General features: G+C 39.3%; 1 protein-coding gene and 1 long non-coding RNA gene across 2 annotated transcripts in view; both read right to left on the bottom strand.

Moving 5' to 3' along the window:
- LOC120948309 (uncharacterized) overlaps positions 1-9,864 on the bottom strand; it is a 92,914-nt gene extending 83,050 nt beyond the window's left edge. The window contains exon 1 of the long non-coding RNA XR_005750948.2: positions 5,854-9,864. This is a non-coding gene — a long non-coding RNA (uncharacterized LOC120948309). The remainder of the gene's footprint in view (positions 1-5,853) is intronic.
- A 576-nt stretch (positions 9,865-10,440) lies between these two features.
- On the bottom strand, positions 10,441-22,381 carry LOC120947328 (osteocalcin 2). Its single transcript, XM_040362550.2, has 3 exons — positions 21,531-22,381; positions 14,680-14,821; positions 10,441-13,086 (listed from the first exon to the last, which is right to left on the bottom strand). Exons 1-3 carry the CDS (start codon positions 21,572-21,574, stop codon positions 12,406-12,408), a joined length of 867 nt encoding a protein of 288 aa, XP_040218484.1. The 5' UTR covers positions 21,575-22,381; the 3' UTR covers positions 10,441-12,405.
- Between the last annotated feature and the right edge of the window lie 1,027 nt (positions 22,382-23,408).

Below are 23,408 nucleotides of genomic sequence, written 5' to 3'. Positions count from 1 at the left end.
ATCCATTTCCATAAAACACATTGCGACACATCCCTGAGACGGTGAGTAATTGTTTATACGCGTGTGTGTAAGTTTCTTTTTTTTCTTTCTACCTAATATTTAATCCCATTCGGCATTCACACCCTACTACATCCGATAGCTGATCCGCACCCGTTAGTTTGATGGTAATTAACTATAGCCTTCTTTCTTTCCGCTGTCACAACGTAACTGCGGTAGAAAGGTTGCAGTTGACAAATCATGGTGGGGTTTCGAAGGCAAACTACCTACCACAATTTAATCAAACGTGCTGAATGGGTAATTTTCCGCATAAGTTCTCCGCAGTGAAACTTGATCATGTATCACCAACAGCATGTCTGGCTACCGGCTAATGTATTGTATTGTGTGTGGATGTTTAAGGTTAAAAAAATATATATTTAGAAAATTCTCTTGAAAGGCAGAATGAATAACCTTGAGAGCTTTCAATTCTTATGGGATATATAAAATGACGAGAAAAGACGAAATTGTATAGTTTTATGTTTACTTTCTGCTTCCCCTTGTAACCGTAAAATATATGTATTACATGTACCTTTAACAAACTGAAAGCACCAAGATGGGCTATTATTATAAAAAAAAAAAAAGTTAAAAGCGGTTTCAATTCAAACGTGTCGAAAATACAGACATCATCGAGTTCAACGCAGTATGCGCTAAGCGGTATTGGTTCCAGCAACTGTTCACGTTATGTTATTTTGCATTTTGTAGGACACTCAATATTTACTGAAAGCTGTAATTAATTCTCACATGTATGTATCATGGTTTAAATAAAACATCTATTTCATATTTTAGATTAAAAAAATTAAGTTTCATTTTATTCCTCATGCTTAAAGGAATGCTTAAACTCTGTTTGTTGTCCAAATATACGTGTTCTTTTATGTGCAGCTTTTATTATTTTTTCCTGTTGGGTGGATCACATTTGTGCACCGTGCATGTGCATTATTGTTCGTCGCGCTGGAATTAAAGCACCTAGTGTTACCTAGGAACTAGTGTTACGATCAATGACGTTAGCTGTCCCTTTTTCGTATCCCAGTTTGACTGGGTGCAAGGTGCATTCCGAACCAGATCACGCTTTCGCTGTGTGTCTCGTGCATTCCGTTCGATTTTACTACACGATTATGTTCTGTGCCATGCTGCGTGCACATGTTTGTAGCGCCATCACTCTCGAAAACTCAATCTTGTATGAATCGATCTAGCCTTCGACCGAAAACTGGCCGCTGATGGAATGTTGTTCCCAGCCGTGAAGAAGCCATCCTTCGATTCGAGGGTTCAAAGTCCAACATATTTTGTTGCCCGCGATGCATTCTTGCTTCTCTGCCTTCCCCTATCATCGTAGGAAGGTTCAAACTAATGATAGGCGGTAGCCGGCTAGTCAACATTAGGCTTGCCAGGCCTTTACTGGATATTTTCAAATGGTAAACGTAAAGTTGTACCCCGAAAGAAAAGTGATGAGGACAGAATTATGTTTTGGGTCGGGTCTAGTTCAAAATTTGTTATCGCTTTCGATTTCGGACTCCGTTCGTTAGTCTGGTTTATGATATTTTTTTCATTCTCTCTCGCACACACACACTCTTGATATATTTCTCTCTTCCTCTCTCTTGCTGCTTTATTTTACCCTTCAACTACCCGAATAGACCATCAATTGCATGCACTTCGTTTTGGCATACACCCGTTGCTGCTCCGTAAATGCTACGTGATCAGTTCGTGTTGTCAATATAAAACGTATGTACCACCAACCAGCATCCAATTCAATCACACGCTCTTGAAGGTCAACTGCTGATTAGACATCAGCTGCATTCATTGCCCGGAGAAAGCATGCCCGCATCACATGCCCATCAAAAACCACCGAAGTCCAAAAACTACCCCAGAAAATGAGTCCAAACAAAAATGATTACCATGCGATCGCTTCCGGATCGGTGCATAGCCTTCGTGAGCACAATCATACGAACGACAACAGCACGAACCAATACGGATGTAGCTTTGAATGCACACCCCACTTCTACGATAAGCACACACACCGAAGATGCCTGGAGCCACGTGATCTTCACGTGCTCTTCGATGCGTTCACGAACAGCGTGAAGACCAGCGTGTGTGAAAGCTACACGGAGATGTCGCACTCCGGTTTAAGACGCTTACTGCTCCCTTTTGTGAATGGGACTTTGATTCCGGTCGTCGTGTTATTAATATTAGTCTTGTTTTTCTCCCTACCCGGACCGGCAAGGTTAGGGCATAGACCCGAACCAAATTTCGGCTGTGATGTAAGCCGCTTCCTAAGCCTTGAACAATAACCGTGAGTATCGCTAGATGCTAAACCAACAGAACCGGTCCGAACCAGTCGAACATGGAACACTCTGACTGATAAGATCATTGTTTTGAAACGTCCCTTAAAACTGAACACAGCACTAAACCCCTTTCGATGATACTCGGTTCTAGCGTGCAATGTTTTATTTAAAAACGTTTTTATTTTTCGTACAGCTACTGCTGATGTATTATTTCCAAGAACTTTATTCAACCACTTTACGAGGCCTGGGGCCGTGTGCAAGGTGAAATTATGATCAAGGCGATACACGCTGCCCGAACGATCAAAAAGGTTACACGTTATCAGGGCTACTGCGATCATCATGCGAGTAAAACAATTACTTGGCGTTCTAAGTCGATAAAAAACGCAAGCGCAATTCAATGATTGAAAAGATTGCAAGTTCCGGATTGAGTAATTCGATTGCTGCATATCCATGCACTTTTTTAGCAATGCAACTTGCGGATCAAATCCAAAAGCGGTTCAGTGTTCCTTATTCTTCTTCTTCTTTGGCACAACAACCGTTGTCGGTCAAGGCCTGCCTGTACCCACTAGTGAAGTGAGCTTGGCTTTCAGTGACTTATTGTTACCATAGCAGGATAGTCAGTCCTACCCGTATGGGGGCACGGTCTATTCGGGACTTGAACCTATGACGGGCATGTTGTTACGTCGTACGAGTTGACGACTGTACCACCAGACCGACCCATATATACAAGCTTTCGAGACTTTGCGGGTGCCGCAAAGGCCAAGCGCTCTACGGTCTGAATCAGCCAAATACTATTGGTGGATGGTTCCAACAAACGTAGCATAGTAGTTTTGAAGAGAGTTATTATTTTTCCTAATTTTAGAGTTAGTTAAACCTTTAAAAGTGTTAGAAATGAAGGAGTAGTGGAAATTTACTGCCTTACCTACCACTAAATACCTAATTGCCTCAATGCCGTTGGTCATTATTTAGATAGAATAACTACTGTTTCGAATTGGTAGAACATTTTTGTTCCTGGTTTGGTTACTGAATATGTTTGAACATGTTAATATCATGAATCGTATTTATCATTAGCAAGGTAATGATTAAGAGTTTGTGCTATAAGCGCTCATGAACAAGTTCAATGTGTTTAAGTATGAATATTCCTTTTCCTAGACATTTTCCGCATCAAAATTAATGTTTTTGTTTTATTGATGCAAAAATTCTAAATCAAAAATAAAATTTTAAGGATTCTTTGCCCGTATGCTTTAACCTTTGAACAAAATGTCACTGCCTTACAAGCGTAAAGTTTATCGTTATAAATTTGTTACAACCGATAGCTTTAAGGCGGTCTTCTACCATTTTTTTGTTGTTATCAATTTATTATGCTCACGTAGTTTTAAGCTCGATGACTGAAACATGAATTATAATTTTTTGTATTCAAATTCCGACTTCTCCACTTGGTTGTATCCAAATATTTCCTTAATATTCATTTTTTATCGTCGTTTACTTGTATTAATTAAGGTATTATGTAGAGAAAGTGACAAAAATGTCTCTATAACATCATTCCTGATACTTCTACAAGATTTAAAAACTTTGAAATAATGAATAACAATATCTTCTTCAAAATTACGCTGCTATTTAAATTTGTGAATCCGGACCGCAGAGCGCTTGGTCTAGATTATGTAGTACATATCTGGCCACCCCAAAATAGTCGATGGAGCAATAATAACTAACCATAATATCAAATGGTTTAAGAACCATATTGGTCAATATTGGCAACCTAAGTGGTCATTTTGCTACGAAATGAAGACTGTCCGACTTTCAGTGGACCGTATAAATTTCATACCTTTTATCACATTTATGCATAGTGTTCTCAGATTTTAAACGATATCGGTCTGATATTTTGCAAGGACATAGCTGCATAGCTGCATAGCATAGTCCTCACTGATGGGTTTAAAAAAATCCGATAAGTTGTCTAGAGAACTGTCACAGGGTGCCGCAAAGTCAAATAATAGGTGAAAATATGAGGTGCCTGGCTTTAGGTTACCGCCACTGTAGTTATTAGTAGTAGCAGCTACGAAGAGCTAATCGTGATTTTGATTTGATGAATTAAGATAATTATAGCTTTTTCGGTTAATATATCGATGTGACATGAGTATCTTTGTATGCTTGTTATTTAATGCATCGACCGTAGGACCGCCAAGGTAAATGATCCTTAATAATCAACTTAACTTAATGATTCTACCAATGCATAGTGAGCATCTGTATAAAAAATCGAAAAACTAACTTCATCGTAGATAAATACAGTACGAGATACTTAAACTTAAATAAAAATTTTTAAACATTAAAATGTTTAAACATAAACATTTTTAACCTTACCATTTTGAAGTACAGACCTTCAGAGTACAAACGTATAAAATACATTTATTTAATTAATTTCTTTTTTTACCAAGCATATACCATTGTATCAAAACATTACAAAAGCACCATAGATTTGATACACACGCACGTAAAGTAGACTATAAACATGGATCAAGTCAATGAAGATGATTGGACATAGTGGCACCTGATCGAATTATTTGGTCAAGTTCTTGTATATTAAATCACATACACGTTATTAATTGAAAAGTAATAAATACAACATATATTAATATAATTTCATCCTTATCGATTCTATGAAGGGAAAAGTCTAGGAAAGAAAAAAACTATGCACCCGTTGTTGCAGCAAGTTCGAGGGGGGTCGGATCATAGTAGGTTCAATAACCGAACTCGCTGCTCCAACGGGTCGGAGTCGCCTATGCTTTCTCGCACCTACTTATCATTCGGGTCCCGAATTCGGGACCCGAACTCGTGACACCAGCGGATCGGATTTGATTCCCACTCCGACCTAGCGCACCTGCTACACCCATAGGTCGGAATCGATTCCGGCTAGCTCGCACCAGACTCCGGGTTGGGGCTTGAAATGAATCGTATGTCCCACCACTAATACTTACTAAAAAAATCTGATTTTTGTCCATGATAATTGTATTAAAATGGAACGAGTTTCATTTACTAGCAGTCATTTATTCTGATATTTTAAATAGTACGTTTCATATGAAGTCTTAATTCGAAAAATGCTATATCATGAAATGATTGTAGTGGGATTAAACATTTTTAACTTTTAATCGCTTCATACAAGATAAGAAAACACTTCGTAGTAGCATAGACACCAACCATATAACCACTAAGCCGGTCTCATGGTACAGTCGTCAGCTCGTACGACTTAAGAACATGCCAGTCATGGGTTCAAGCCCCAACTAGACCGTGCCGCCATACGTAGGACTGACTATCCTGCTATGGGGGGTAATCCAAAAGTCACTGAAAGCTAAACCCCACAAGTGGTACAGGCAGGCCTTGACCGACAACGGTTGTTGAGCCAAAAGAAGAAGAAGAAGAATAACCACTATCGATCACCCTCATTGATGCCTATTGATAACCACATTACCAAAACCCATCCATGATACTAACAATACAATATATGTAAAGTACATTGCGAATATAAATAATTTATTTTATTACTTACCAATTAATCAAGCCACAATGTCCCGCGGTTTGGTTAAAATAAACGCACCCGCTCCTACAAGTCCAATCGGTGAAGATTTCCATATAATTCATAAAAAAAGAATTAGTAAGCCAGTAACCTGTAACCAGCACGACCGCACGTAAAATCGAAAAGAAAATACACTTCCGCAAATACTGTTTTTTTTTATTATTTTAAAATGCCCATAATCTTAACCCGCTCCGATTCTCAATTACAAATGCACATTTAAACAAGACACCAACGTCCCAACGTAGTTGCCACGAAGCAGCCAACATGACATTTAACCTTTGCTTTGGCATCTTACCCGATTACTACCACAATGCATCGAACGCACGGTGTAGTATGCAACGCAGTGGCACGCAAAACGGGTTTCGTCTTGCCAATACTCATTTGCAGCAGTGCATTCCGCCTCGCTCATGTAGCAAAGGACGCTAAGTAACACTCAACCAAGCAGACCACAGTATCCCCATGTATTGGTATGGTATTCTGACACACACACACACACACACACACACACACACACACACACACACACACACACACACACACACTGCCACACACTATTTGTACGATCTGTTTTACCCTACCTAGAATGCGATGCCACTTAACCAGGCCAATGGTCACACCACCAACGGTTATACGCACCTGCACGCACTTGTAGTGCTCGGTGCATTCAACAACAACAAACCACTTTTCACCTACCAACCATGTACTACTGTCACTACACACTGCTCCATCTACACCATCTCAATGAGATCGGTGCATATCGTACATTTGGATACAGTTTTGCTGGTATTCCTTGACCCAGCTGCTCATTATCTTTTGCTAGACTTATTCCTTCTCACTAGTGTAGCGAAGCTAAAATAATCCTAATAACAACGAAACCCCTTACTATCCCCTGTAAGCAAACATTGAACGAACCCTGTGTTAGGTGTTGTTTAGTTTTTTTTTGTTAAAATCACGTAAAGACTGGCTATCCGGCTGCGTGGTACTGATTAAGTCTCGAAAGTCTGTAGTGGCTAGCAAAACGTTCCACTACCTTTAGCCTTAAGTCATTCATATCCAAATTGTTCCAGTACTTGGATACAGGTTACCAAGTTGATACAGTTTATACTGATATTAAATCTGCTTTTGATAGAGTATCTCATAAACTATTGTTGATGAAGCTCTCTAAATTAGGCTTATCTACGTCTTTCGTTCACTGGATTGGATCTTACATCTCTAATAGAAATCTTCATGTAAGCTACGGATCGTCCTTTTCTTTACCGTTTTCCAATTCTTCTGGTGTCCCTCAAGGAAGTGTACTAAGTCCCCTCTTGTTTCTGTTATTCATAAATGACATTAGTTTTATTCTACCATCTCCTAACCTCCTTCTATATGCAGATGACATTAAAGTATTTGTTCCAGTGATGCAAGAGGATGATTGCAGCGCACTCCAATATCTTCTTAACTCCCTCTATTCATGGTGTGCGTCAAACTTCTTAGAGCTCTGTCCTAGTAAATGTAGCGTGATCTCTTTTTGTCGTCGTCATTCCCCTCTTATTCACGATTATGTTCTTAATAACACTGTTATCAACAGGGTGTCATGTGTTCGCGATTTAGGTGTTATGTTAGACGAAAGGCGATAGTTCGATAGTCACCTTGAATTGGTCATCGGTAAAGCTTATTCAAACCTTGGCCTTATTTTTCGCATGACGTCGGGCTTCACCGATTTGAGGTGCCTTAAGGCATTGTATTGTTCCCTAGTGCGCCCTGTTGTTGAGTATGCTTCTGTTGTCTTCTGTACTAACAGGGCAGGTTGGAATAACAAACTCGAAGGCGTGCAACAGTGCTTCACTAGGTGCTTATATCGTCGCCTCTTTGGAAATTCTACCACCGCATTACCGTCAGACAGTGATCGTTGCATATTGTTCAATCTCGACACCCTCGAATCTAGACGAACTAAAACATGTGTGTCATTTATCAGCAATTTGTTACGAGGGAATATAGATGCTCCAGACTTGATTTCCCAACTTAGTTGGTATGTTCCTTCCAGGTGTTTAAGAAATCGGACGGCTCTTGAAATACCTTTCCGCAATACAGCGTTTGGCATTAACGACCCGTGGCTAATTTGTTTGCGTCAATTCAATGAACATTACCGCGATTTTAATTTCTAATTTTATGTTCCGGCTCTTTGTTATTCTTTCTAATTATGTCTCTGTTATTCTTAATTTCTTTTTTGTTTTAAATATTTTCTTCTTATCCGCTGCTTATTTTCCTTTCACTATGGATTTCCATTCTGTTATATCCTTTTCTATTTCCCCTTAGTTTAGTTAGTTACAGTTAGTTTAGTACCAATAGAGCTAACTAAGTTTTAAGCAATTATATGTTCAACCCCAGAGGCAGACATATTGAAATTAATAAATGAAATGAAATGAAATGAAATGTCCGCATAGGACGTTACGCCAAGTAGTAGAAGAAAAAAAAAAGAAGGAGCCAGAACATATAAAAAACATCACTGTACACGCCACCGATTTTTTTAATCTTTACTACAATTTAATGCACTTGCAGTCAGTTCGCCAGTTACGCGGTTAATAATTTCCAAATAAACAATGGCAAGCAATGTCAGCTAATGCGAGTAGTTTTAATTGATGTTGTAAGTTTGTATAAAATAATGATGTACCACTAAAAACTATTTAGTAAATCGATGTTGTTACCAAATTCGTTACGTGCCTGAGCTCATTTAAAAAAATATTTAGTTTGTTTTCTTCAATTCAATGTAATATTGAAATGAAAAGACAATTCATTTTGTATTTTATAATGCACAAGTGCAGCTTTCTCAAAAAAAACTATAAATTTTTGAAAAACTCGCTTTACTGCAAATAACTGCGTAACTTGTGAACATACCGTACTCATATTTGAAAAATAACTATTATTCCGGACAGACAGTTTCTTTCAGTTTGTTTTAAACTCAAATCTAAATCTCATATATTAGCACATTAAATATGTTTCTCTTCAACTAGTTTTATATTGGGATGTTTCCAATGTGATACTTATCTCCAAAAATCAATCAATACAGATCAATGTAACACATTAAACTTTCTTCTTGCACACGGGTAATTCGAATATATACACAGAGATAAGGCCATTCATATATATGTTTCACTATGTCACGTTTTATTTTTCCATTTCATTTCAGATTCTTTTCACTAGTCTACATTTTTTCATTAAGATAGACTAACAATCTTTACACGATTTGACTTACATTGTCGGCGTTTTGTGATCATCGTGATCGCGCTGTCAATAACATCGGTTTGCAGTCGTTTGCTTTGCTTGGAATTTACGTTCGATTACCTTAACACTCTTTTCAGCCAATTGTGGTTTTGTGTTCATCAGTTTTTTTGCTCTTGCGATACATGCTTGTTTTAACGTTGCCCGAGAAGTTTTCTTCCATATAAAAGCCGGACTCAAAGCCCATTCTTCTGGCAACGAACGAACCTGAACCAATTGAAGGCAATTTAGGCAAAAATTACAAGCCTACAAGATATTGATTTTAAAGATAATATGTCGCTCTACAGTTGTGCTATCTCAGCCACGAACACTACCTAGCTTTTGATAATGTTGTTTTGCACTAAGTTGATTCAAATTTATTTGCTCGCTTCTGTCCCTTTCTTTACATTGCTGTGTTATCCATTTTCTAACTTTTTCCCCCCTTATCACCATCTTATCACGGTCTTTCCCTTTAGTTTTGTCCCAATTCATCAAATGTAAACAATCTAATACATTGCTTTTTTAATATTTTTCTTTTTAGTTCATTGGTTCTGTTCAATTATTTTTGTTGTGCTCTAAACGTATTGTTTTCTTTAATAATTCTTAACGGAATGATTTCTTATCTTTTTGGCGCTACTTTAAGCCACGAATGGAAAGAAACAATTTCTTTTCTCGGATAAACGCTTGTGTAATATTACAGTATGCCGTTTAGCGCAACCGTGAATCGCAGAAAGCACACGTATACCTAACTTCTCTTCAAAACGGGCGTAAAAACAATCAATTGAAAATCGAACACTTCCATCGTCATCAAAAGCATACCTTCCCAGTCAGCGAAACACATCAAGCATTTTGCAGAAGAAAAAAATCCAATTAGCATAACACACATTTGGAACCTTGGAAAACTCCCCTTCAGAAACATTGTCTCAGTAAATAGCTCATCACCGCATATCTATGCTTCACTTAACCATATCCCGATTTGACCCAACGACCAAATTCAAACAAACATATTATAGTTTAATTCTATGGATTAAATCACCTTTACTGAATGTCTCCGGTGACACGTATTTATGGTGAACTTTCTCAATTCTACCATCATACGGATAGCGAAGAGACAAACAGACGAATAAAACTATAATGAATTATTTGGATTAATGAAAACTACACTAACGATCGATCATCTATGCATGACGCACAAGCATATGAAAGGTGCAAACAAATCCTGAGGTGTTTTAGCGTACACTGAGCGCTCGGTTTTTGTTACACAATTTAAATTTTGTCTCACTTGTTAAATGCTTTCGTGTTTCAAATGCTGGACCGATGAAAGACGGGGGGCTTGGGGCTGCCTGGTTTGCTACGTGAGTAGAGTTCTGTCTTTATGTTTCACTTTACGAACAAATCCATTTTAAGGGTTTTTGCAATATTCTGACCGCTCTTACAGGCTTTCCAATAATGTTGGGTCTCGTTTCTATAACATTATTAGTCGCGCATGAGATATGTTCCAACAGCTATCACCTATTTTATTTCGATCACAATAGCTTCTTTTATTTCTTCCACATGAATTTCAACACATTATAGTCAACATTTCCTTTACAAATTGAAATAAATTTGCAAGTAACGGTAACATTAATTTTGAAAATATGCTTCTAATCTTTTAGGGTTCAAATCCCTGTGAATAATCAATGGAAATTCGAACTACGGATGTTTGAAAATCATGTAGAATAAATGAAAAAGAGATAATTGTGATTAATGTAAAACATGTGATGGCTGTTCGTAACAAGTCTCATGAGGGGCGAATAATTCTGTTCACATTGGAAAGTGACTCGAGAAAACATGTATGAAGTTCGGTTCCTCAGTACTAAGCTCTAGACGTTTTCGTATATCGAAAATTGGAACAAAAAAAAATCATACATATTTTATTGACCATCACATTTGTTTTATATTCCGAATAGTGATTGGAAAAGAGTATTTTGTAACTGGGATAGGCAATTTAATAAGCCGGAATAAATAAATTATTATCTGCAAATTAACACCTTCCATTTTTTGCAGCTTCTATAAGTGTGGGATGTGAGCAGTACTATTCCTTTACTCTCGAGTTTGTTGTACATACAAGGAATTCAATTCAAATCATTCGGCAATCTTACTATCTAGGACGTTGATGACTTCACTGCGAAAATCCTAAAACGTCCTAAAATAGTACCTGATAATGCAAACCTCTACATATAAAGTCAGACTATCCTACTATCCGTTTTGCAGATGTATGTTGCAGTTCGAAGGATAACTTATACCTCAATGTGTCCCCACAACCCAAGCATGTGTATTCAATGACGTATTCGAAAACATGCACCCAAACAAATCAGCGCCGGTCACAAATATCTAGCACTTCCAATATGATCAACTCTTTTGCCACAAAGGAAACAATTTACAGAAGCTATAAATAATTTAATATACATAAAGCTTGGAAAAGAAAGTCTCAAGTACGCAACCTTTTCGTGAGAAGATCGCTATTTAGGATTGTTTCACCAAAGCACGCATGTGTGGTACATGGTAGTTTATGAAAAGAAACAACACTACATGAACTCTATCAAACAGGATTCGAAGAAAAATTCAGCAAACGCAGTAACATTGCCTATGCAACAGCATTACTGGGATTGCACTTATATGCTTTCGTGATTTTTGTTTTTACTTCCGATACTGATCGACAGATTTTGAATTCTCACTTCGATTTATCTGATCCAATCCACCTGAACCAAACATACGTCCTTTCTCTTTCTTAACCCAATCCCTCACATGCACACATCGCACACATACGAAAAAACGAACATACATTCATCAAATCTCTCACCTCAGTTTTGTGACATATTGCGTACCTCATTCCTTTCTTTTGTTGCTGATCAGGCACTAAAGATCATCATATCCGGTTGGTCAACAATTTGCAAGATCTTAATTTCATTGTTACACGCACACACTTTATCCATTACACATGATACATATGATCATTCTGCCTACATAAATGATGATATTTTACATCTGCTGTTCAATTACACTGCACGTCGTGCTTATGGATCCTCTTAGCAAATGCAAGTGAGTTTTCCTTATTATGAGGTCATTGAATTGAATAGCACAGATGATTGCTTTAGAAATGTACAGAATATGATCCAGCCGGGAATGTGAACCTCATCTCTGGTCACGAGAAACCAACAACAATCTCGCTTAATAGTGTACTATCAATATTGGATGTGAGCTGACAATCTGCTACAAACCCGAACAGAAAATGCAAGGCCCTGTCTAAACCGGCCCAACATCGCTCTGGTACCGAGCCGTCAAATAGTTGGCTGCTTCACTCATCTGTTCAAGCGACCGGTACAGCCCGATCAGATGCATGCGAAACTGTTTGGCAAGCTCAGCGCTACGATCCTGCTCTTGATTGCCCTCCGACTCGATACCTGAGTCGTTTTCCGCCGACGTTTCACTGTCGGAATCGCTCAGCGTACTCGCCGAGTTGGAGGAAGCTACTGATACCGTGCTCGGGCGTCGAATATGGCCCTTCACCGATGTCGCCGTCGTCGTGGCAGGACTGATGCTGCTGTTTGCTTCTACTTTTTCACTTCCGGCCACTGAGGATCCGGTGCTGTTATTGGTGTTCATGGTCACGTCCGAGGTTGTGTTACTGCTAGTGCTGCTTGTGGCGGAGCTGTTCGTAACATTGGTGTCTGTGTTATTGCTGTTAACCTTTGACGAGGTTGATTTCGTCGAACCCATAACAACCGACTCTTCCATATTATCTTCCGCATCCTGGCGTCCCCAAAGCAAATCTACTTTGACTATTTTCAACATGTTGTAAATTTGAAACAGTTCCGCCGTGTTCAGGACTTCGCGTATCGAAGTACGGTTTGATTTCTTTCCATGATGTGCTCCATGGTGTTGTGCTTTTGGTGCAACCGGTACCGTGTCCGTAGCATCACCAACCTATGAAAATAGAAAATAGAAAAAATATGTAAAGGTTGAAAATCAGCTGTACGCATACAATTTTATAATGTATTTAATTCAAATTTATATTTAGAGTAGGGCATATTTTATTCAAACGGTTCTTCCGGCCAAATTTCTTCCAGCAACTATGTCTTTCTAATCTATAATGCATTTTCTGGCGATATAAAACTAAGATGATTTTCTATTTACCATATCCATAAAACAAACGATGATGATATTAGCAGGCCTTTTACATTCATAATACTCTATTAGTTAACTTCTTTTTTGTTTAGCGCATCAATCATAGTGGTAGTCCATTAAGGGCCTTATTATCACAAATGTTTGCTATACTATAAGCTGAACTATTTTTGCTAAACTATAAGCTAAAATGACTTGTTGGTTTATCCAACCAACGCAGGATAGTCAAACTTGCATGTGAGGAATTCGGTATATACGAGGCTTAACCCTTGCAAGGGCATGCAGTTAGGTTGGTAACTTTTATAGGACTTTCACTTAACAAAAGAAAGACATTTCTGAAATTCAAACGGATGTTGCGCATGATCAGCTACATATGTAGCTGCGCATGATCATTGTCTGTAGTATGCCTGCACGGCATCTTGCCAACACCTTACAATGTGCACCTACGGACTAATGGCACAAAATACCACAATGCATCTATATGAAAAGGTTTCACTTTCGTTTTGTCAAAACTCATTTAGTACAAAAGCTCTTCGGTAGCATAAATATAAACAATAAACTACAGAAAAGAGAAATCATTCAACCATGCAACAAGCGGTTAATAACTGCGGCTGTGAAAGTTTTATCGGTGTTCACAAAGTGTTTTAACTGTTTTTCTTTCTGGAAAATAGTCCACTAAGCAAACTTTATTCCTTGTAGGTGAGTTTTCCTTATGATGGCGTCATTGAAGAACAACATTGGTCGTAAGAAGTGTCCTCCCAACTGCTTCTGACTAATAAATAGTTAAACTTAAACATTCTTTGCTTCTACCTAATCTGCACGAACGCCTTCGTCCATGCAAACTCTTGAATCTTTCACAATTATATTATAAATTAATTATATTTTTTTATTTATATTATATTGCACACCTACAGACAAAAATCACAGTGAGTGAAAGGAGGAAGGAAATACAATGCATAAGGGCCAATCAAGCTGATGCAACAATCGACATTAACCAAGCTGGCTGAAAAGAGCGTTGTAGATGTGGATTGCAAAAATGCCTCTGTGGCTCCATTAAGAAGTGAAAATTGCACGCGGAACAGCCCCGGCAAAGGAAAACAAAAAACCTGCAATGGCTCGCCAAGGCCCGTAAAGCAAAACAGTCGCTATATGAGCCACATGAACAGTTGCTTGCTTGTTGTGGTGGTGGACACCATATCGCTACTGACATCACAAGCATACTTTCTGCAAACGTTTTATTCATCGCCATGTTTTCTACCACATTACAAGACGTTGAAAATGGTATCCAATTTTATTTGTATGCATGATGATCACTGTTATAAATGACGTTATTTATTTATTTATTTATTTATTAAAGTTTAGCATTAACAGCTATTTAAATGATTTTCAATTTACCTTTCGATCCATCAATCTGCAGGGAACCAATATCGTTTCATCCATCATGTTGACAGTCTTGACAAACGTTTCCATCGCATTCAATATGCTTTGGTTAGAGAATTCTTGGTCATCGTGGCGGGCGATTCGTCGCAAGCAATTCCTAAAGTGAAACAAGAAAATAAAAATATGTACTACACCGTAAGTGTTACATGCATCGCCCACATTTACTTCATTTATATTGGAAATTCATTATGCATATAGTCAATGGGACGTGAGAATAACAACACTTGGCATGTCTGATTTCAAGAGTGATTGGTGCAATTAATGTCATAAAATATGAAATATGTACTAGTGAATGATAAAGATATAAAGACGTATCAACTACAACATTTGTCCTTGGACGAGCGAGTTTTATTTAAAGGCGGTTAATGAGTTATTTTTTCGAGCTTCATGAAATACAACAATTTATTTGCTATCACATTTCATAACATGACCTTCCGATTATTTCGACCAAAACGGGATCATAAGTCAACTTTTGTACGACATGTTTAATAAATTTATGTAAAAAAAGGCATAATTTTATTCAACAAATAATACTAAACAATCATATAACGTAAGGAATAATGTAACTCAATATTAAACAAAACACTGTCATTAATGCTGATATCGTACAACTAGAGTTACAGCCATTATGTTTGTTTTTAATCTGAAAAATTGTACAGCCAAATTTTGTAGTTTCCAGCACAATTTACCGACTGCCAGCCTCAGAATGTTTTTAATTCTTCACAGTGTTTATTTTGCACACATTAAAAAACGAAAACAAAACTCGTGGAACTGTTGCACTAACTCCAACGAAGTTGCCAACAAGTTCAAAAGTAGCACAAGTAGTTACCATATGTGTTCTTTTTTTTTTAAGCGTACAGTGAGGATACAGTCCTTGGCAAGGAATGGTGATACACCATACAACTGCCCTTAAAAAATATAATTTGGCAAACTTTGCTATCTATTTGAATCCAATGCAAGCGAATAAGATAACAAAAACCTGCTTAAAAGGTACTTCAATAACAAGATCATCATTGCAGGTGAAAGATCGTTATCGATTAACTTCTAACAAGCAATGAAGAACAACCAATTTGCCTTTGGCCTGCCATGTCCAGATACAATTTTATTAATTATATTATGTTTTAGTAGATATCCGAATGATCTTGTAAGCCAATCAGTGTGCCAATTGCATTCACAGCACCCTGGAACGTAACTAAACGAGTTGCTATGGCATAACCAACCAGGAACGACGCCTAACTACCACATGTACAACTTGCCAGAGCTGCTATTTCCAGTGAGAACACGTAAATATATAGAAAATAAGGAACTGTCCAACTGTTTTATATGAACTGTTTTATATTAAGCGGGCCGCATTGGTTCATAAATAATGGTGTTGAGGATCATTTTTCCGTTGCCTGCAGCTAATGCAAACGTTTAAATTTCGTCTTTATAAGAAAATACTAACATATAATACACAAAACTTCTATAGCTTTCTATTATTTAATCTTGGTCTACGTCTCTGAAAAGCAGCAATTGCATTCTCTTTAAAAATAGTCACAATAATTAACTATTTATTAAGAAATGCGGGCCGCGTGCCGTAGTTTGGAGACCCCTGCCTTAAACCATGGATTATGCAGTTTTAGAGCTATTCATATGCCATAAGTTTTTTTTTTGTCTTCGAATAACGAGCACGTACCTAACACGTATGAACAATTATTCGTTCAAGTTCAAAATTGCACTTGGCGCATTATCATATCTTGCAAATACATTCGATCGAAACACGATTGACCTTCTCTGGTTTTGGTAGTGTGTGACAAAAATACAGTTTTACAGTCAAACGTACGGTAATTGCTCAGCAAACACACGTCGCATTGCTATTGCTTGTATCGTTCCTTCACCTGTCTTGTCTACCCGCACAAGTAGCATTCAAAGTACCCGATGAAAGTGTACCTATTCCCCTGGAATGGCTAACTTTGCCGCGCTGGCACGCAGTTTTGCTGGAGGTCAATCGTCCAATTGTGTCGCCACCGAAAATCAAGTACACTCACCACAAAAGTATGAAATTCCAAAGTCCAACCATTACCATGTCGCGCTACCTACCTCCAAGGAAATGGCTTCACCAAAAGCACGCATAGGAGAGCCTGCTCTACGAATTTTGAGGCCGTTTGTGCTGTACCGTGCGTACCATTTCTGCTGAGGTCGTGACAATTTGACGGTTACCGTTGGAGGAGGACCAACAGTGCCTTCTTTTACCTAACGGACAAACCAGCCCCTTCCATTCGCCGCTGTCTCAAGGTCCGGCAGAGCAATACACTAAGTGGTGGAAAAATGAGAGTCACGAGCATACCCTAATCATCATCGCGGGACAGGTGGGAAGGCTATTTTGTTTTTGATAGCAAAGGCTGTGTGCCACACGGTTCGCCAAACAAGGAAGGTCGAGGTGCAAGTGAATGTCGCGATACTGCACACATAATTTGGGGAAGTGTCTTGAATATCAAACACCTATTCCGAAATAACGGCACGCTACCAGCAGACATGTTTAAGGTTATATTAGTAATAGCAAAATTCAATGCTAGGCTAGTGGCTAGGTTCAACAACATTAAGCTAATTGCTAAATTATCATCAAACACATTAGCTGTATGCATGTACAAAGCTAGAGACGATACTGAAGCTAGAAACACATTTAAAATCGCTTCGCTCTAGCAGCATTTGGTCAGGACAGGACACCTTTTCTCGTACAATCTTATCCCCTCAACTTGTCAAGACACTCTCACTTTCATTTACGATCAAAACAAAGTTTCCACCACCAGTGTTCGCGCCCAACTCAATGTATTGGGCAGGCTGGCTGCATTGTCCAGATGGTGGCGTAGAGACTATGGTGCAATGCTACAAAGATTTTCCCCACCATCTCGCTTAGACACAGAGTGCAATGCAGCAGGGGAACCGCTCTATTCGGAGTGACGATGTTGGGTTTGGGTGAGGACGGGTCGTATGATTGCTTCATCGTCGCCTCTCGTGGTACCCTAGAGAGCTAGTGGTCTGACCGGTCCACCTTTGTATGCTGCGCGCGCGCGCGCTCACACACACTCGTCGGCAAGGAACGACGTTCACTCGGTCGACCTTGGCAAAAATTAACTGTGAATGAACGAGACGCGATCTGATCGACGAACGTGCGCCACTATACAACTTACAGCCTTCTATGACGCCGCCCTCCTAGGTCGTACGACACGACGTACGCCCGCCATGGACTGACTAAATCGGTGCTGAATTCATTCGACAGGTGAATTGGCACTGGCACGAGTCGTGAAAACACGCCATCGATGCACACAAAAATAAAACCATGACACACAGGATAACATGCGGCATTTGCATGCTCCTCGATGTCGAAAATCAAGTGCCAGGATGATATTGCTTTTTCCGTTAACCATTAATGAGGAAAGCCATTTCGCATCATACTAGTTACTGTCCTACCATTACTAACCTATTATATTTACTACTACTGCTATGGCATTTTGCATAGACAGAATTTTGTATTCAATGAACAATGGGTTATCATATCTTTGATCATGATACATCTCTATCCTGCCAACTATCTCGTCGCTCTATACATCGCAGCCTAACATGTGATCAAGGCATTGCACGGCATGCATGTGTGGCTGTATCTAAGCGGTTACATAAAAGATTGACCAGTCAATACCGCTTGGGTGGGGAATTGGGAGCGAAAAGAGGGTGTAATGCCACAAGCGCAACCCATACTCCAATGATCAGGCAATGGATGGAAACTGAAATCTTAACTGCCAGGCGAGAACAGCTTCGTCGAAGAGTCGTCGTCGTCGTGAGACCTATCCCACCATTTTGACCACCACAGATCGGTGTATTGCGAGTCCCACTAATTTGGAACGGCACAACAAAACCCCAGGACGTAACCGGGTTACGGTGGAGTGACTTTTGCGAAACTTTCGGACAACTTTCGATGCTCTAGACATCCCGTCTCTGGCGGGAGTGTCCTCGACATGCTTAGCGAAACGAAATGCTATGAGGTGACGAAAAAAAATGCTCGTCTCAGGCATTATTGCGGGCAATCTGAGGTGACATAACAGCTTAATGGTTGTTTACAAACAAAACATATTCTCCATAATCCACGTAATGTTCCTAGTTCCAGGACTAGGTGTATCAAAAAAAAAATGTTAAAAAAAACCTTGGATTCAAATAAAATTGCAGGCAGTCAGTCTCCGAGCTTTACGGATTAGAAAGTACACGATTTGCACAGTTCAGCAGATGTTTTAATGTACAAATTCTGCTGATTCGACAGAAAAAATATCAAATGCGAAATAATATCGTAACTTTTAAAAGGAAACACGTATTCTTTATTTAAAGCCTACTAAATAAACAATTTACGGACTAAAGCCTCGGTGTACCTTGGAGACAACCGGTATATTGAAATATAATTGCAAACAACAAAGTCTAGAACGGCGAGGGATTATTTCACACCACAGAAGCATTCCGGGTAGTGAGGTTTTCACATTCGCGTTGAGAAGTAAAAGTTGTTTCCAATTTATTTCAATCCAAGTTTCCGTTTCTTCAATGTTCTCCCGGAGGGGTCGTTCCATTCTTCCAAGGACAGATGGTCCTTATAAACCACTGTATCATAAAGATGCCTGACGATATTGCCGACGTCCTTCATAGATCATTTCCTACTATTCATTGCGCACAAAATTGAAAAAAGGATTGAAGGTTTTTCATATCACAGTAACGATGTAAATGTTTTACAAAAAGAGATATCAGTAATGGAAAAAGGAACGAATATATCGCTCCTGGGTCACAAAGAATCGATTATTCATTTCCATACCGTGCGTTATCTACATAGACCGGAATTGGAACAGAGGTTTAATAGGCATTTAAATTTAAACTATTCAACCTGCGGGTTGATGACAACAGGTCACCAACGTTCAAACGCAAAAAGTTTCAAAACAATATTAATTATGCATACGAACTCCCCAGGGTAAGGTTGGCCTTTGTTTTGCCATATTAAAATATCACTTAACCACAGCGAAGAACATGCTTTGAGCAGTTTGACCCAGTGATCGAATAATTAATTCACCTGCCGGTTGTGCACAGTCCATTTGATGTGTTGGCTCTGTTGGCCATTCTATCGTCAATACGTTTATTGTTTTTACTTTATATTGTGCAATTGAGTTTCCTTGGCCTCAAAATATAACACGCTTTCGATCAATAGAACTAAGCTATGCTTCAAGAGGGCTTAAAAAACGAATCGATTCATTAGCGGATGATTTAGCAACTTAGTGTTATCAAAAATGATTTTCCGAAACTGGTTTTGCCGGTTGGATCTCTGACACGACACACACACACACCCGTATTCCATCTGGGACACTGCCCAAGTTCGTAAATTGGTAATGCTCCATAGCTACACAGACACTAATCACTCTTATCGCACTTCCCATTGCACCGCTCGGTTCGACCAGACAATTACCTCAGCGTTGACAGGTAAGTTATAAAAGGGGTTTATTTATTCTTCTTTTCTCTCCTTTTTTACAGCGAATACCATTAAACGAAGCACCTGCACAAGGAGAGCGTCCGGCGTAACTCAAGCCATGGGCAAGCAATCTGGCAATTTCCACTAAAGCCTGTGGGAAGCCAAAAAGTGCGGAACATTCCAGTGCCATAATATTGATGCGAACAAAAAAGCGCCGATACAGCGCGAAGCCGTTTCCGTTTGGAAAATGGACCACATAAGCAGTAGGATACATGCACGTGATAACCGCTTCTAGAAGGCTTTTACACACACAATTTTTTTTTGTAGCCCCACCGTTTTGTAATCTGTTCTTCTTTATCCTCTTGATTTTCCGACAGACGGTCGGCTGTGCGAAGCGACTGAAGAAAATCATCTGATCGACGCGGAACCCCAATACGCAACGGCCTGTGTAGCAATAGCGTTGGTTGTATTGGTGTTAGGCGGTTTTTACACACCTAGCGTCATAGCAATCTTTGTATGTGTTCGTATCCGGCAACAGTGCAACGTATCCAGTGCGCATGCACCAGACCACACCACCATCAAGTGGGTACAGAAAAACCTTTGCAGCAACCAACGCACACACACACACACATGCACTGTTCCGTCCCTGGCAAAGGTGAGGCAATTTATGACACTTCAAAACCGCCAGCCGGGCGTTATCTCATCTGATGATACGATATCATATACCGTTTCCTAACTCATCCCATGATCTTTATAAGTACTTTCAGGCACTAGCAAGATAGGGGCTTCCCGTTATTGAATCATCTTCTGAATCATCGTTGTAAAAATTCCCCGACCGACACATACAAAAATGGTTATATTCTTTGTAATAACATCATTAATTTGCTTTCCAACAAACTTACATACACTGATGTGCATCGAGTGTTATCCGCACTCAAACAGCTCACATAAAAAAATACATTGCCATATCACCACCCCATGGCCATCACTGAGGCATAAAGTGTATCCGAAATACCATTTGCAACGAACTGAAACAAAACGTAGTTGCACAATTACTGGTGTTTGCGGACGGGTTTGCAATCCGTTTGTACTACCTTGATCAGTTGTACATAAGTGTTGACCTTAAGTAACGGGAGGCACACATGTCGAGCTCCGTGTATCCTCGGATCTATCGAGTCGAAGATACCAAACATTGATCCATGGCCAACTGCGATCAATCGTAGCGAGTAAGTCTGCTAGCAAAAGTCAAGGAAGGATGTGCACAACGGTGCAGACGATACGATTTCCCCAAAACACAGCTTTAGAATCTCATACAATGGTGTTGAAAGCTTACCGGCTGTTTTCCATGTTTGTGGGCAGATCCGTGTATCCGTTCATGTCGTCCTGTCTTGGCTGTCGGGACAAATGTTTGTGTTGTGGAAATTGTTGCTCACAATTTAAGACACAGGATTATGATTAACTTTCTCCTGCCTTTCCGAATTCAATTTATCGCTTCACGTACGGCACTTTCTCACACAATCACACACTTTTTGAGTATCAAAAGCGCAGCTCGCAGCTCTTCGTTTTGCAACTACTTGAATGTATGATTGGTTTTATCCCCCCGTTTCGCTTCGAAAGCTGATGTTTTCCTGCTAGCTGTGGTTGAATTGAGGCGGTTTTTGTATATGCCTTTGCTGAACGCTCGCTTTTGCTGGCTTTTACTATACCGCTTTCTCGATTTAACACAGAGATGTACGCCCTTTTCTTCGAGCAGGCACGCACATACACACACACACACACACTTGGAAGCTGCTAGAAGATATTTCTGATATTCTGTTTAAGTGCAACGCTCCTAATTATCGCTGCTCCTGCCTTGCCAATGCTCATAACACACTTCAAAATTTGCACACGCTCGCTACTGCAGACAAACGCACATACACGCACACACACACAAGCACACACCTCGATGAATAGGTGTGGAAAACGAAATTCTGCTGCCAAATTTTCTATCACGGAACAACGACGACAGCCTTCGCCTTATAACTATATAAGGCGCACGGAGACTTTTCCTCGCGGTGGACTTGTACGTTTTAGGATGAATTTCGCTTCCCTGCTAAAGGCGCGGACCGTTTGCGTTTTCTCTCACGGACAGGCACACAACCTACGCGACGCGACGGGCGACTTTCAATTGGGAGAAATACGTTACTGCAAAGCAAAGTAAACGCTTCGCTGCTGTTCAGCCCTACAGTGCCGTGCGTGCTGTTAAGACTACTGCGCCGAAGAACTTTGGCAGTTATTTAAAATAATGCATGAACATTAAAAAAAAAATCATAATAAGCTTTTAATGTATTAGTTATGAATAAATTTCTCGGTTAATTTTTGATTAGCTTTTAATTAGCGTTCACTTAGATTCTTATCGCGTCATGAAACACCGAAAAATGATACTTCTAAAACATACGCTATGCACTGTACAACACACACACGCGCTCACTAAACTGTCAAGCCTTTCAGTGCTTCTCTGTCTTGCATCAACATGCCTGGGGGTTCACTGTCTCATTCAACGGATCGGCTGATCGTATGGCGGCCTCTGATTGGTTGATTTCAGGCAAGCGTGGAAGTGTGTGCAAAATTCGTGAATAAGCTGTCTGGTAAAAAATCAAAACGACCATTCGTTTCCAATGCATTGTGGGCATTCAACACTTACTGTCAGGTCAAATTTTTCTAAACAGAGTCATTTAAAATAAAAGAGCATCTAACGCTTTCATGCTCATAAAGTTGAACGAATAATCAATGAAGAATTAAGAATAAGGTAGAGTGATAGCTTTTTGATATTTTAATTTTGTATAACTTTTATAGTTTAATCCGTTCCCAGATAATCGATGGACTATTGTACAAGTTTTTTTACAGGAAAACCTCGACATACGTTACATACATTACATACATCGAGTTTTCGTTGATGTTTCACCTGTCCAATAGTTAATTTCACTGTGTATTTTTTCAGTTTGTTACAAAAAACATTCCACTTCGCGGTAGATTGAACGCAATCACAGCGCAACTGCGATTGCTAATACGGTTTGACATCCATTTTGATAAGTGCAGTTGCGTTCAATTCGGACGCAATAGTTTTTACCACTTTTTGTAATTGAAATATTTTTTGGAGAAAACTCAAACAATATTGTCGTAAAAATAAATAGCACATAGAGCAAAAAGTACTATGAAAGTGTTTTAATTT

The sequence above is a fragment of the Anopheles coluzzii genome, chromosome 2 (assembly GCF_943734685.1).
Source record: "Anopheles coluzzii chromosome 2, AcolN3, whole genome shotgun sequence".
NCBI classification, from domain to species: Eukaryota; Metazoa; Arthropoda; class Insecta; order Diptera; family Culicidae; genus Anopheles; species Anopheles coluzzii.
Note: the sequence above shows the minus strand (reverse complement) of the source record. Positions and strands in the feature narration are given on the sequence as shown.

Bases quoted from the DNA above. Each gene is read 5' to 3' on its own strand.
- LOC120947328 (XM_040362550.2), bottom strand. From the start codon at position 21,574: ATGAACGGATACACGGATCTGCCCACAAACATGGAAAACAGCCG. The intron at 14,822-21,530 runs GTAAGCTTTCAA...GTTTCACTTTAG, and splicing joins ACAAACATGGAAAACAGCCG to GAATTGCTTGCGACGAATCG. The intron at 13,087-14,679 runs GTAAATTGAAAA...CTATTTTCATAG, and splicing joins GCAGATTGATGGATCGAAAG to GTTGGTGATGCTACGGACAC.